Consider the following 12950-nt stretch of genomic DNA (forward strand, 5'->3'; position numbering starts at 1 on the left):
AAAATTACTGTAAGAGGAAGTATGTAGCAGGCTTGACAGCCAAGTATAAAATATGCTCTATTGTGTAAGCAGAAAGAAATGTGTTTTTCTAAGCTGAAAAATTTCTAGAAGACACGTGATTACTAGTGAGAAGACTGCTGTTGAGATTACTAGGTGCTGGTCCTGCAAGCAGGTGCCTTTTCCCTCTTCTCTCTTCCTGCCTCCATTTCTTCCATTCCACATTCATTGTTATGTTTCAACAGGAAGCAAAACGTTTCTCTAACATTGATAAATCCTGGGTAAGGATCATGACCCGAGCTCATGAAACACCTAATGTTGTTCAGTGCTGTGTTGGAGATGAAATAATGGGACAGCTATTGCCACATTTACTGGAACAGCTTGAAATCTGTCAGAAATCGCTCACAGGGTAAGATTACTACGAGACCACATTCTCGGCCAGATGGTTGTGCACTTTGTAACTAGGCAAAGAGCAATTGCTCAAGTACTGTCCCATGAACTTTGCAAAGATCGTGTTCTTATTCTACTATGAATTCAGTTGAACAGGGCAAACAAGTTAGCAGGATAATACAACACCTCCAAAGAAATTTCTACCAATTCACTGATAATTTGTGGCTGTCACTCACTGTCTATTTCTGTTGAAAACAAAGCTGTTTTTAGCCTAGTTTCAATCCAGAACACAGTCTAGATTTGTGTCCCATTCACACTTTCACAGATCTGGGAGAAATTCAGATTGAGCGATGTAAATAGCAAGTGAAAGAGTTCATGTAAAAACATTTTATTTCAGTTTAGTTTCTCTTCTTTTTACTGGTGTTTAGATTTTAGCAGATAATAAAAGTTTTCCATGAAAAGATTTCTGATACTAGGAGAGTAGCTTTAAAGCAGATGCTTAACATGAATGTATGATGGATAAAAATTGTCATTGCTACAGATAAAAATTGGAATAATAAACGGTGAGAAATACTGCTTTGAAAGAGGAAAGGATGTATAAATTAACCTAAATCACTTACCATCTACCCCCTCCCGGCTTCTGTACAAATTTTTAAAAAAATGCAGGTACCTGGAGAAAAAGCGCCTGCTATTTCCACGATTCTTCTTTGTGTCAGATCCTGCTCTCTTGGAAATTCTTGGCCAGGCATCAAATTCTCACAATATACAGGCACATCTGCTGAACATATTTGACAACATTAAAACTGTCAGGTTCCATGAACAGGTATGTGCTGCCCACACCTCAGTGTTACGTTCCCTCACATTGGCAATGTGTGATACTTGCTAAATTAGAGTGCTACTTGGTTGCACAAGGCATTCAACTGTTTTACCACGTTCACCAACTATTTGATGCTGAGTAGGTTTTCTTCATTTAAGATTTAGTTTCATCTCTTCATTTATGTCATAGTGAAACTTCACGTAGAATAGCAAACCAAAAATTTGTGCAAGTGCTTAAATTTCAGAAAAACCCAACCCATGTACTGAACTTTTTTCTGTCATCAGCTCAAATAAGCTTTTGAGTCTTTATGAACTTGTGTCTTTACATTGACTGTATTTGTACTTTTCCATTCATTTTTTGATTGTAAGAAAAAGTATATCTACTGTCTCTCCTGTTTCTGAGTTGTCCTTACTATGCCTTCAGACACAATGTTTGAAAAACACTTTTCTTATACCTTTTACAAGAACAGATAGCAAAATTTTTTCCTTACGTATACATTTTCTTAGAAAATAATTACCTCCCCATGCTTTTGAAATTCCTTTGGTTGTTCATGTTCCTTAACTTTTCTGTTTCCATTATTTTTGATTCTAATGCTGTAAATTTTGGTAGGCTATTTACCCACCAGTGATGGGGGAAGGTTTCCTTTATTGTGTCCGGAAAGTGGATGTTGTCACAGAATCACAGAATGGGTCAGGTTGGGAGAGACCACAGCAGGTCATCTGGTCCAACCTCCCTGATGAAGCAGGGTCATCCTTGAGCACATGGCACAGGCTTGCCATTGAAACTTTAGTGAAATTAAGGATTGTCAATATATTGGGTTTTGTCTCCTTGGTCATGACAGTGTTTTGTTTAAAGCCTTTCTGCATAGCAAAGTAATGATTTAGTAGCCTTTACATTTCCTTGAGCAAGTTGATATAATTTATTAGTTACTTAAATCAGTTTAATGGAGTGATTGCAGAAAAACACAAATCATTGTAAAGACAAATAACATATCTATAAACACAAGATATTTTTGCTTTCATTAGATATATGACCGTATATTGTCAATTAGTTCACGAGAGGGTGAGACTGTAGAGCTGACTAGACCTGTAATGGCTGAAGGTAATGTGGAAGTTTGGCTCAGTTCTCTCCTGAAGGAATCACAGCAATCACTGCATCGAGTTATTCGCCAGGCAGCTATGGACATCCAGGAAATGAGTTTCCAGATTACTGAATTTCTTTCTACTTACCCAGCCCAGGTAATATCATTGTTAAATGAATAAAGAATTATTCACAGATATGTATCAGGTTTTTTTCTTGTCTTTGCATTCAAAGTTGCAGCCAGTGTTAAATGCAAAAATGGCATTTAATTTCATTTGAATCATCTCAGTCTTTTAAGTTACGCTTCACATAGGTGAAACCAAAATAAGATAACTTACCCTAAAGCTCTTGTTTAAAAAGGATGCTGAATGCAATAAATTAACGTAATGATGTTAACACTATTTCTTTACAAGCTTAATACTTGACTAGTGGAGGAAAAGTAGTAAAATTGTATGTTTGTTCATATATTCAGGATAATGCTATGTATTGCTAAAGATTTGAAACTGAGGGTAGCGTTGAGGGAAAATGATTTTCTTTGTAGAAGCTTCACTTGTGAAGTGAATGCTGTTGCAGATGGAATAAAGAGTTTGTGAATTACCAGAAAAAAATTCCAAATTGAAGCACTAATTATTCACTGGTTAGTTAATATTTATATAAAGTATATTTGTTACACATAGTATTTTTTTATATATACTGTAAATTATATTGAGCAGTTGTATAAGCAGGGCACTGTAGGCAGTATCTACAAGACTGAAATACAGACTTAACTATGCATTTTTGGATGGAGTTGGGACACACAAAACAAATGCCTGGGTTGAATGACCTCTGTATGAATGCATGAAAAGTAATTTTATACATATATGTAGGAACCCAGAGTGCTGAGAATATTTCTTTGCCTGTTTTGAAGGGTTTTTACCCCCCTGAACTACACTGTTTTAACCTCCAACCTTGGAAAAAAATGCCTACTATCAGAAAAGAACTAGAAAATACAATGGTGTGAATTAGGTTATAGACTACTATGTAAGATTGTCAAAGGGTGAAAAATTTAGAGGTTTTAGGCTTCCCTTTGTAGTAAATAGGTAAGAGCAAAAGACATCAAAATGGAGGACTGTTGCTGTTCTCCAAACCTCCTTCTTCTACTACTCCATATTCTGCAGTAATTTGGGATGATTGGACAAAAAATTCCGCAGTTCCTGGCTGTGTTACTGAATAATTGTTAGGAAAGTGAAAATAATATACGTTTTTAGTAACCATTGGTTAAATTATCTTTAAAAGGCTGTGTAAATCTTGATAATTGGGCTTTCTCCTACATTCTCTGCTCTGTGCTGTGTCTGGGTCATGCTAGTGACTCTGTTTCTCTGATAAGACTTAATAAACAACTATCTAGCAGCAGCAGTGAAAGCTGAAAGTCTCCGTTTGTCTCTCGAACTAACTCCTAGCAAGGGTTTTAAAACTCTCTCCCATCAGGAGAGATTTGATTTACGGCATGGATCTGTGTCACATACAGTAGGAGAACCATTTCTTTAGTTTTTCTGTGTCTGCGAATGTATTTTAAGTGAAAGAGAAAAGATTATGAAGCATATACATCTATGTTTCCTAAGGTCGGGCTATTGGGGATCCAAATGATTTGGACAAGAGACTCAGAAGAAGCTTTGACTCTTGCCAAGCACAATAAAAAGGTTATGCGTAAGACGAACCAGTTTTTCCTGGATCTTCTGAACATGTTGATAGATATGACAACAAAAGACCTTAGTCCAGTAGAGCGAGTTAAATATGAGACATTAATCACTATTCATGTGCATCAGAGGGACATTTTTGATGGTCTTGTAAGTATTAAAAAATTAACAATGGGTTATGAGGGGTTTTCCGCACAAAACAATGTGAAATGATAAGAAAATATTATGATACCTATGAACTTTTGCCTCATAAGATAAACATTTAATTTCATGACTGTAATGATTGTGTGTCCTGGAATATTATAAAAATGCTGATGTTGCTCCAACCATGTCTTAAGTTCCTTTTAAATAATTCAGTGAGTTTTCCTCTCCCCAAGCAGTAGCAGAATTTTGTTTCCTGTTGGTCCACTAAAGTTAAATGCCTCTGTTGCATGATCAGTTAGGGACTTCTTTTTCCTCATAAATTTTGTTGCAAGTAATTGTCCTTTCTCTGGACTGCATTATGAATTTCCACAAGTAGATAAAATGAATATAGAGTTTTAATACAGGAAAAAGTTTGAAGCTGGTTGAAGCTGGTATCCTCTCTGTTCTAGTTTCAATAGCATAATTAATTATTACTTAGGGATTTCTTTATTCACTTTACACCTTCTCATGCTGACACAGGATGTTAAAAAAAGGAAAATGAAAGCATTTAGCTTAATCAAACTTAAAGCTAGCATACCCCTTTACCTATAGGAAGCCCTGGACCTAATTCTGAAATTAAGCTGTTCAAGAAAAGAACTATTGAGTTTTAGCCCATTGTTGATAGGCAGGCATTTATCTTTTCATTGTAGAATCATTTGGTTCTAGTTATAATCATTTTATGTAAAGTGTAATTTTTAGATACAAACTGAATGAGATTTTTTTAAATCCTCTTATAATATTTGATAGAGCAACTTTGACTTATTCTCAGCTCTGTTGAATTTCTTAGATAGTATCAGCACCATGACACTGCCTTGAAATATCTTTTTTTCCAATACCCGTGTGGTTTCATACAATTATTATAGCAGTTTATAAAATCAGATATCACATTATATACTTTCTACTCATGTAAAACTAAAGTGGTAGAGATGACTAAAAGGAATGGCAATTTTAAGAGTAAACTGAACTTAATGACTCTTAATGGTTAGGGACTGTTCATTTGTACTTAGAATTTTGACACACTCATCTAAAGCCAGAAGTTCCTCTGCCTAAGTATGCGATTGAGCAATAATACATTAGCAATTTTTGTGGTAAAAATCCAGATAGGTTCTCCACTATTCTTTTGTTACTAGCTGTTATTTTATGCCTTTCACTATGTTTGCAGTGCTGCCTTTGCATCTACTACTTAGGTGCCATAATGTAAAAGTGAAAGTAAATGTTAACCATGAATGCCGCAGCCTTGTCTTCCCTCTCTTCTTAGTGCTGCATGCATATCAAGAGCCCTACGGACTTTGAGTGGCTGAAACAATGTCGATTTTATTTTAATGAAGACTCTGATAAAATGGTGATTAAGATCACTGATGTGAGCTTCATGTACCAGAACGAATTCTTGGGCTGTACTGACAGACTTGTCATAACACCTCTTACAGACAGGTGAAAAAGACTAATTTTTACCTTTATGCTTTGCTGGCAAACCTTGGCTTTTATGAGAACAATTCAGTCATTCCTGTTGGATGCAAAATTGATCTCTGCAGAGTTTATCTTTCACAGTCTTGTCAAAGTCAGTAAATTCATATGGAATGCTTCAGTATTTTTGTTTCTGTGTCCTATAATGTGAATAATTTCCAAATTATTTTCTGCCACATACTTGCACTGGTCTCCACATACATGATGTACGTGGCTTTCATATTGAAGCCAATATATCTGAGGATCAGATATATCCAACAGATAAAATATGTAGAGATACAGGACAAAAGTAGGTGTTTACAGACAAGCTAATGGAAAGAGCTAAGGAAGAATAGACAGAAAAACCAATTTTATTCAACTGCAATAGTTTAGTGTTTAGATCTCTGACCTAAAAGGATGTTGAAAGAATTGCAGTCCTATTAACAGAGAGATCTACCTGTCTAACTCAGTGCAAAGAATGCTTTATAACCTATCATTGGCAAAATAAAGGCTTTGTTTGCTTTTTTTTTTGTTTGCATTGTTGAGGGTTTTTTTGCTTTTTTTTTTTCCTTAACTATTCCATACAAAAAATTTCTAAGGCTAATCTTTATATATAATTATTAGTTGGTGTTTTGCTGCTTTATACATGGATGTTTCATTTATGAAAGGGGATGCACTGTGTGATCAAATTTTAAATATGGATGAGAAAGGAAAGGTTAGGTGTCTTTCATTATTGCACTCCACAGTATAACATATTTCAAAACTACTCCAGATAAAATAGATCAGTATCCAAGATAATCAAACTAAGATTAAGCAGCATCTCTGTATCTGCTTTCTTCCCTTCTTTTGATCTTTCAGGTTGCTGATAACTGAGGATTATCTGTTCTTTCACTTTATGTATGATGAAACGAACCTTAATATTCCCTCCATCAGAGACTGAGTGAAGGGGTTTTGTCCTTACTGATCTAAATTTTAATTAGTGGAATATAATTTCAGCACTTCCCTTTTTTCCTTAAATCAGACCCTGTGTAAGCTCCCCTGGCACTATGCAGAAAAGTGTCTGCTGCAGCCTTATTGATTGCTGCCTTTTAGATGTTACATCACTTTGGCTCAAGCTCTGGGCATGAACATGGGTGGAGCACCTGTGGGACCTGCAGGAACTGGAAAAACTGAAACTGTGAAAGATATGGGACGGTGCCTTGGAAAATATGTAGTGGTCTTCAACTGTTCAGACCAGATGGATTTCCGAGGTCTTGGGAGGATCTTCAAAGGTAAGATGTGGACCAAAGGTAAGCTGCTGGCCAAACAGTCAACTGTTTTCTTGGGTGCACTAAGCACAGTATAACTAACTGGGAAGAGAAAGTGATTGTTCCACTATACTCAGCTTTGGAATAGCCTCAGATCAAGTACTCTTTGCAGTTCTGGAGTCAACAATGTAACAGCATATAAAAATACTTTAATGTATCCAAATGAGAGCAAAAAAGATGGTGAGAGCTAGAGGGCATGACTTAAGAGGAACAGCTGAATATACTATGTTTGTTTTGCTTTGAGAAAGGGAGACTGAGGGGAGGGAGCTGTTAATAACTTCTTCATGAGGGGGAGTGGAGATGGAGGTGCTGATGTCTCTGGTGTCTGGTAATAGGGCATGGGGGAATGGCTTGAAGCTGCATCAGGTGAAATTCAACCTATTCACTGAGAGTGTGGTCAAGCACTGGAACAAACTTGCTAAGGAAGTCATTGGTGTCTCAAGCCTATTAGTGTCCATATAGTGCTTAGACAACTATCTTATACATATGGTTTAATTTTAGATATGCGTTTGTGGAGTCAGGGCTTGTACTTGTTGATCCTTGTGAGTCCTTTATAAATCAGGATATCCTGAGATTATATGCTTTTATGAATTATATGAAAGTTTCAAATGCTAAGAGGACATCTTTTTAAAACAAGGTTGATGCATAACTGGCAGATGGTTTCAGCCTTTTAATAACTGCAAGTAATTAATATCTTGTTATGAGTGTCAGTATTTTGTCTCCTTCAAATGTTTACGTTCCTATCAGGAAATAAGAAATGGAAGGATAATGAATGAGAAGGAAATGCATGGAAGGTGTTATATAGGTTAAAAACAGTCAGTAGAACTCACTGAAGTAAGGTGTAGATGACATTTTTTAGGCATCTGAAATTGATATCATGGCAGATGTTAAATTAGAGACCAAATGGAGATTCTTGACCGTTGTACTCTTGCTAGTGACTGTATCTATGATTTTGTTTTGTTTTCCCTAAAAAATCTGAGGAAAAATGCAGTTCTGGTACAGACTGACCTCCAACTTCTTTTCCAGTGAACGCAACTGTATTGTTCATTTTAATATGTGCCATAAGTTATTGACAACCTGTCATATTTTCATAGAATTACTGCAGGAATTTTTCTTGGGGGGTAAAGAGGGACAGAAAAACATTCAAGATATGAGAAAAGGAAAAGAAACCAAAGAACATAGTATCCTAGTGTTACGATCCGGTTTAAACTCAGAAAAGCAAAGCAAGCTAAGTCTCTGAGCATAAACTGGAAAGAACTTAGAAGGTTCAAAATGTCCCCAGAAATGAGATTAAAACCAAGCAAGGTTAGGTGTTGTTGCCAAAAAATGGATGTATTTTATTTAATAGTAAAAGAGGGAAAGAGAAGGAAAGAGAAAAGAAAGAAAGAAAAAGAAGTATGTGTGGGGGTGGGGGAACAGGGAGAGGTGACAGGGGTTAAGTGGAAGCAGATCACCCATCCGAGGGTCCCAACGACGTCTCGTTGCTCCCCTCCATCCGGTCTGCTGGTGGTGAGGGTCCCCCGTCGCCGCTGTGGCCACGCCGCTACATGCTGCCACACCACACGCCGCCACACGCCGAAGAGTGCAGACTTCCATGGATTAATAGACGCTTCGGGCCAGGTGGGAACGTCCACGTGCCTCTCTTGCAGAGGCTAGCTGGACACAGTGTCCCTTGCAACACTGAGGGTCTGTTGCATCATCTCTGGTGTTCTGGTGCAGGGTCTGGGGACCCCTTGGCGGGGGGCGCCTGTGATGGGCCATGTCACCCCCTTCTGCTGTGGATAAGCTTCCTCCCCCCTGGTGAGGACCCCTCAGCTGGGCTCCTCTGCACAGTGGAGGATGGGCAGTCACGGCACCTCTGACCACAGGCTTTTCCCAGATACCCAGAGCCTCTCCTCCCTCCACGCCTTGGTGCGAGGGTCTGTGCGAGCCTGGCAGCTGATAGCCCTGGGGCTGTGGTCCTCATCCTGGAGGTGTTAAGCCTGTGCTCAGTGAATGTCCCCAGCCCTGAGTTGTTACTTTATCTTCTCTTCATCAGCGAGCAGTGTCAGGCCTCAGTCAGGGCCCCATCCAGGGTGCGGTAGTCTTCTCTGCAGCTTTTGTAATACAGTTTAAAAGTCCTTTAAGAAAATGTTTAACTCACAGACTATAATATTTCAGTCTCTGACACCTAGACAATCTTATGGACTTTGGGAACTTGTATATTCTTACTTGAAAAAAAATTAAAATTCTCCTCTTTCTTCCTTTTCCACCCCTCAAAAATAAACTTTTTTTCCCCCCTGAAGTAGATTAACCTAATTTTTGTCTTGTGAATTGTACCAAAAAGGTGTTAAAAACATAATGGTCATATGCTTAGTTGCTGTTTTCTTTGAAGGCCTTGCTCAGTCTGGCTCCTGGGGCTGCTTTGATGAATTCAATCGTATTGATTTACCAGTGCTATCAGTAGCTGCACAGCAAATAGCCATTGTGTTAACATGTAAGAAGAAACGTAAAAAAAGGTTCATTTTTACTGATGGAGACAATGTGGAAATGAACCCAGAATTTGGCATCTTTCTTACTATGGTAAGTATTCAGTAAGTTTCTAATATGCCAGTGATGATTGTACAATAATCCAGTCTAACTTGGTATATTAAGTGTACTTGCTAACTCTTATGTCAGTCAGTTCTTAGAACTAACTCATTGATAGTTTGAGAACATTGAGCATTGCTGCAAAGACAGTTTTTGGGGTCTTGTTTCAATAACATCCAGCACATGCAATTAACAAATGCAGGCAGCACCATAAATACAAGTTATCTCAATTTCAGATTGCTTCTGCATGCCAATTTCTGGCCCCCAAAGTATGCTTTTTGCTACAATTACAAAAAAATTGTCATAGAGATATAGGTAGAAGTGGCCAGTAAAAATAGGACCTGTAAGACAAACTCAGATTTGAAATGCTTAGGTAGAACATTTTTCTTATCTCACGGATGTAAAAGAGACTAAAATTCTGTAGAGATATGGTGGCAAGTCTGTATGGCAATTCATTTTGACATGTGATTTAAAGCCAATGAATCATTTTTATCTACCAAAATGGCATATTCCTTTGCTGATTATTCTGTTTGTGCAAAGTGCACTCAACTTCAGTACCTGTTTTTCCTCTCCAGAATCCGGGATATGCTGGACGGCAAGAACTTCCTGAAAACTTGAAGATCAATTTCCGTTCAGTGGCTATGATGGTTCCTGATCGTCAAATCATAATTCGTGTTAAATTGGCTAGTTGTGGTTTCATTGCTAATGTTGTGTTGGCAAGGAAATTCTTTACACTGTATAAGCTGTGTGAAGAACAACTGTCAAAGCAGGTGATTATATTCATATGATGGAACCTGATTATTTTAGGGGAAAACTATATATGAAGTCACAAAATATTCACGTGAGGAAAATGGAGAGGTTCGTGTTCACATTCACTAAGTAAGCTAAGTGACACTTGTAGTTTAGTAATGCACCCCTCTGCTGTCCTGGGAGATTAACTCCTGCTGCAGGCTGTCGGTGCAAGAATGGGCTTTCATTCAGAACACTGCTTATTATTAAGATGTAGCTTTAATGAATGGTGATGGCTGAGACAAATAAAGGCTTTATATATAGCCTTTGTTGGTCTTACAGAGTGTATTGAGAGGCATTTGGTTTGTGCTGCCTGTGCTTGTATAGATGTTTCTCAGTGTCCAAGGGCCACAGAGAATTCAAAATAATACTGATAAAGTATTTCTCAATAGTCCTTGGGAGCCCTGTCTTGATTCAATGACTTATGATTACATTTTTTTTCTGTCACACCTTAGATTTTAATAGATGGTAGCAGACTGGGAGAGTGAAGTCACCCATAGTCATACAGCCAAAGAATAGTTGATGGATGTTTGGAGGGATCGAAGCATGTGTCACTTCTCCCACATATCCACCCATATCTTAAATAGTAAACAAGAGTTGTTTAATCCCTGTTAAATTAGGGAACATTTTCTTTACCTATCTTCTAGGTGCATTATGATTTTGGCTTGCGGAATATATTATCTGTGCTGCGTACGCTGGGAGCAGCAAAAAGAGCAAATCCCACAGATACTGAATCTACCATTGTCATGCGTGTGCTGAGAGATATGAACCTGTCTAAACTAGTAAGTTCTGAGGGCCTGATGAATAATTTAAACTGCACTTTGGAGCTACGTGATCACTAGAAGATTGTATGTGACCTTTACACTGAAGCTAGCTTGGAAATGTTTCATTCTCTGAGTGGAACATTTTGGCTGGGATAGAGATAAATTTCTCATAGTACCCTGTGGACTCCCCTCCCCCTGAGGAAGGAGTGAGCGAGCGGCTGTCTGTTGCTTGGCTTCCTACCCGGGTTGAACCTTGAATTGTTCAGAATTTTCTTCCATATTTTCCCTGCTACCTTTGGAAATAAGTGACAAAATACATGCCTATGCAGCAACTTCTTTAGAAACTTTGTCCTGAAGTATTTAGTCACTCTTTTGAAAGAATCTATTATTCATAGTAATGAGTACCATCTCACCTATCTAAAGAGCTAACAAACCTCTTTTGTTGCTGTGATACTTAACTAGTTTTTTTTTTTACACCAAATAAACCAGACAATTTTCTAAATGTTATTGCTAAAATCTACTATAAGAAATTCAGTCTTCATGTTAGTGGTTTATTTTGACTAATAGAAGCACCACGTGATCTCTTTCTGCTGTGTCCTTCTAGTGTTTAACACCTAGAGGATTACTGTAGATGGTTCCTTATGTTCTCAAGCATTTATTTAGGTCTTCAGGACCTAGGGATTGTTCTTTTTAAAGATGATAAAATAAATAGAACAGGTTTTAATCTGTGTGGATTTTTGTTTCCCCTGATTTTCACTAGATTGATGAAGATGAACCCTTATTTCTGAGTCTAATTGAAGATCTGTTTCCAGATATTCAGCTTGATAAAGCCGGCTATCCTGAACTTGAAGCAGCCATTGATAAACAGGTGATGTTTCTTGTGATCCGTGGTGCTGTGGCATAACTATCATGATGTGACATCTAAGAAAATTATTGTTGTGGAGTCTATCCAGCTGGCAATACTATATTTTACTGTTTAGTGGAAGAGTAAGCTTTTCCATAAATCTTTACCACTGACATATTATTATTAAACTCATTCTTCAGGAGGTCACAGAATTGGGATTATAGTGTCCTGTGGTTTTCTTGAGTCCTGGTTACCGGGGTCCATTTTGAAAAAATGCGTGTATACGAACTTGCCTCATGTGACCCAGGATTTAATATTTGTCTAAAGTCTTAACAACTGGAATATGAACTTGAGAAAAGATTTACCTACAAAGAGATTTCTTCCATTTAATTTCACATTAGATGTTTGTAACATTTCAATAGGGCAAATTTAAGAATATCTTGTGTGTATATATATAAAAAAATAGATGTATTATTGATCTATCTAATAGATAGATTATAATGTATATAGAGGCTGGTTTACCTTATTTTCTGAATACATATTTGAATACCAAATATATCTTCTTTTTCCAACAGGGTTGGTTTTTTTTTATACAAAAAGCCTTTACAAAGAGTGTAACAATCTGTTGAAGGTATATCTATATCAATCTATCAATCTATATTTGTATATATGTATATCTATCTACCTAAGGGCATCAAAATATATTTTGCACTCTAAAAAAATAGTAATTTGGTTTTCTGTCACTGTCTCTTAGGTGGAGGAATCTGGCCTTATTTGTCATCCTCCTTGGAAACTGAAAGTTATCCAGCTTTTTGAAACCCAGAGAGTAAGGCATGGATTGATGACACTAGGACCTAGTGGTGCAGGAAAAACTACTTGCATCCACACCTTAATGAAAGCAATGACAGGTATGCTAGTACTTATATTGTAAACTGTTACTGAAGTGTTACACTGTAAACTTTAAACCCCATTGTTTCTTCTCAGAAAACCTCAATTGCTTCGCTGTGAGAATATATTACTGGAAGAGTGAGTTTTTGTGTTGAGATACTAATTATTCTAGTAGAATCTTTTAAAAGCTTAAAAATAAAAATG

At 37.3% G+C, this 12950-nt stretch overlaps 1 protein-coding gene across 4 annotated transcripts in view; it reads left to right on the forward strand.

Annotated features, from left to right (window-relative positions):
* The window catches only part of DNAH5 (dynein axonemal heavy chain 5), a 132855-nt gene that overhangs the window by 61611 nt on the left and 58294 nt on the right, over positions 1–12950 (forward strand). For all 4 annotated transcript variants that reach the window (XM_048311758.1, XM_048311734.1, XM_048311750.1 and 1 more), the window contains exons 31-41: positions 243–406; positions 1054–1210; positions 2230–2442; positions 3886–4110; positions 5402–5574; positions 6679–6857; positions 9268–9455; positions 10037–10231; positions 10898–11032; positions 11775–11882; positions 12613–12766. In XM_048311758.1, the coding sequence (XP_048167715.1) occupies positions 243–406; positions 1054–1210; positions 2230–2442; positions 3886–4110; positions 5402–5574; positions 6679–6857; positions 9268–9455; positions 10037–10231; positions 10898–11032; positions 11775–11882; positions 12613–12766 (1891 nt within the window). The remainder of the gene's footprint in view (positions 1–242; positions 407–1053; positions 1211–2229; positions 2443–3885; positions 4111–5401; positions 5575–6678; positions 6858–9267; positions 9456–10036; positions 10232–10897; positions 11033–11774; positions 11883–12612; positions 12767–12950) is intronic.

This window comes from Corvus hawaiiensis, chromosome 1 (assembly GCF_020740725.1).
Source record: "Corvus hawaiiensis isolate bCorHaw1 chromosome 1, bCorHaw1.pri.cur, whole genome shotgun sequence".
NCBI classification, from domain to species: Eukaryota; Metazoa; Chordata; class Aves; order Passeriformes; family Corvidae; genus Corvus; species Corvus hawaiiensis.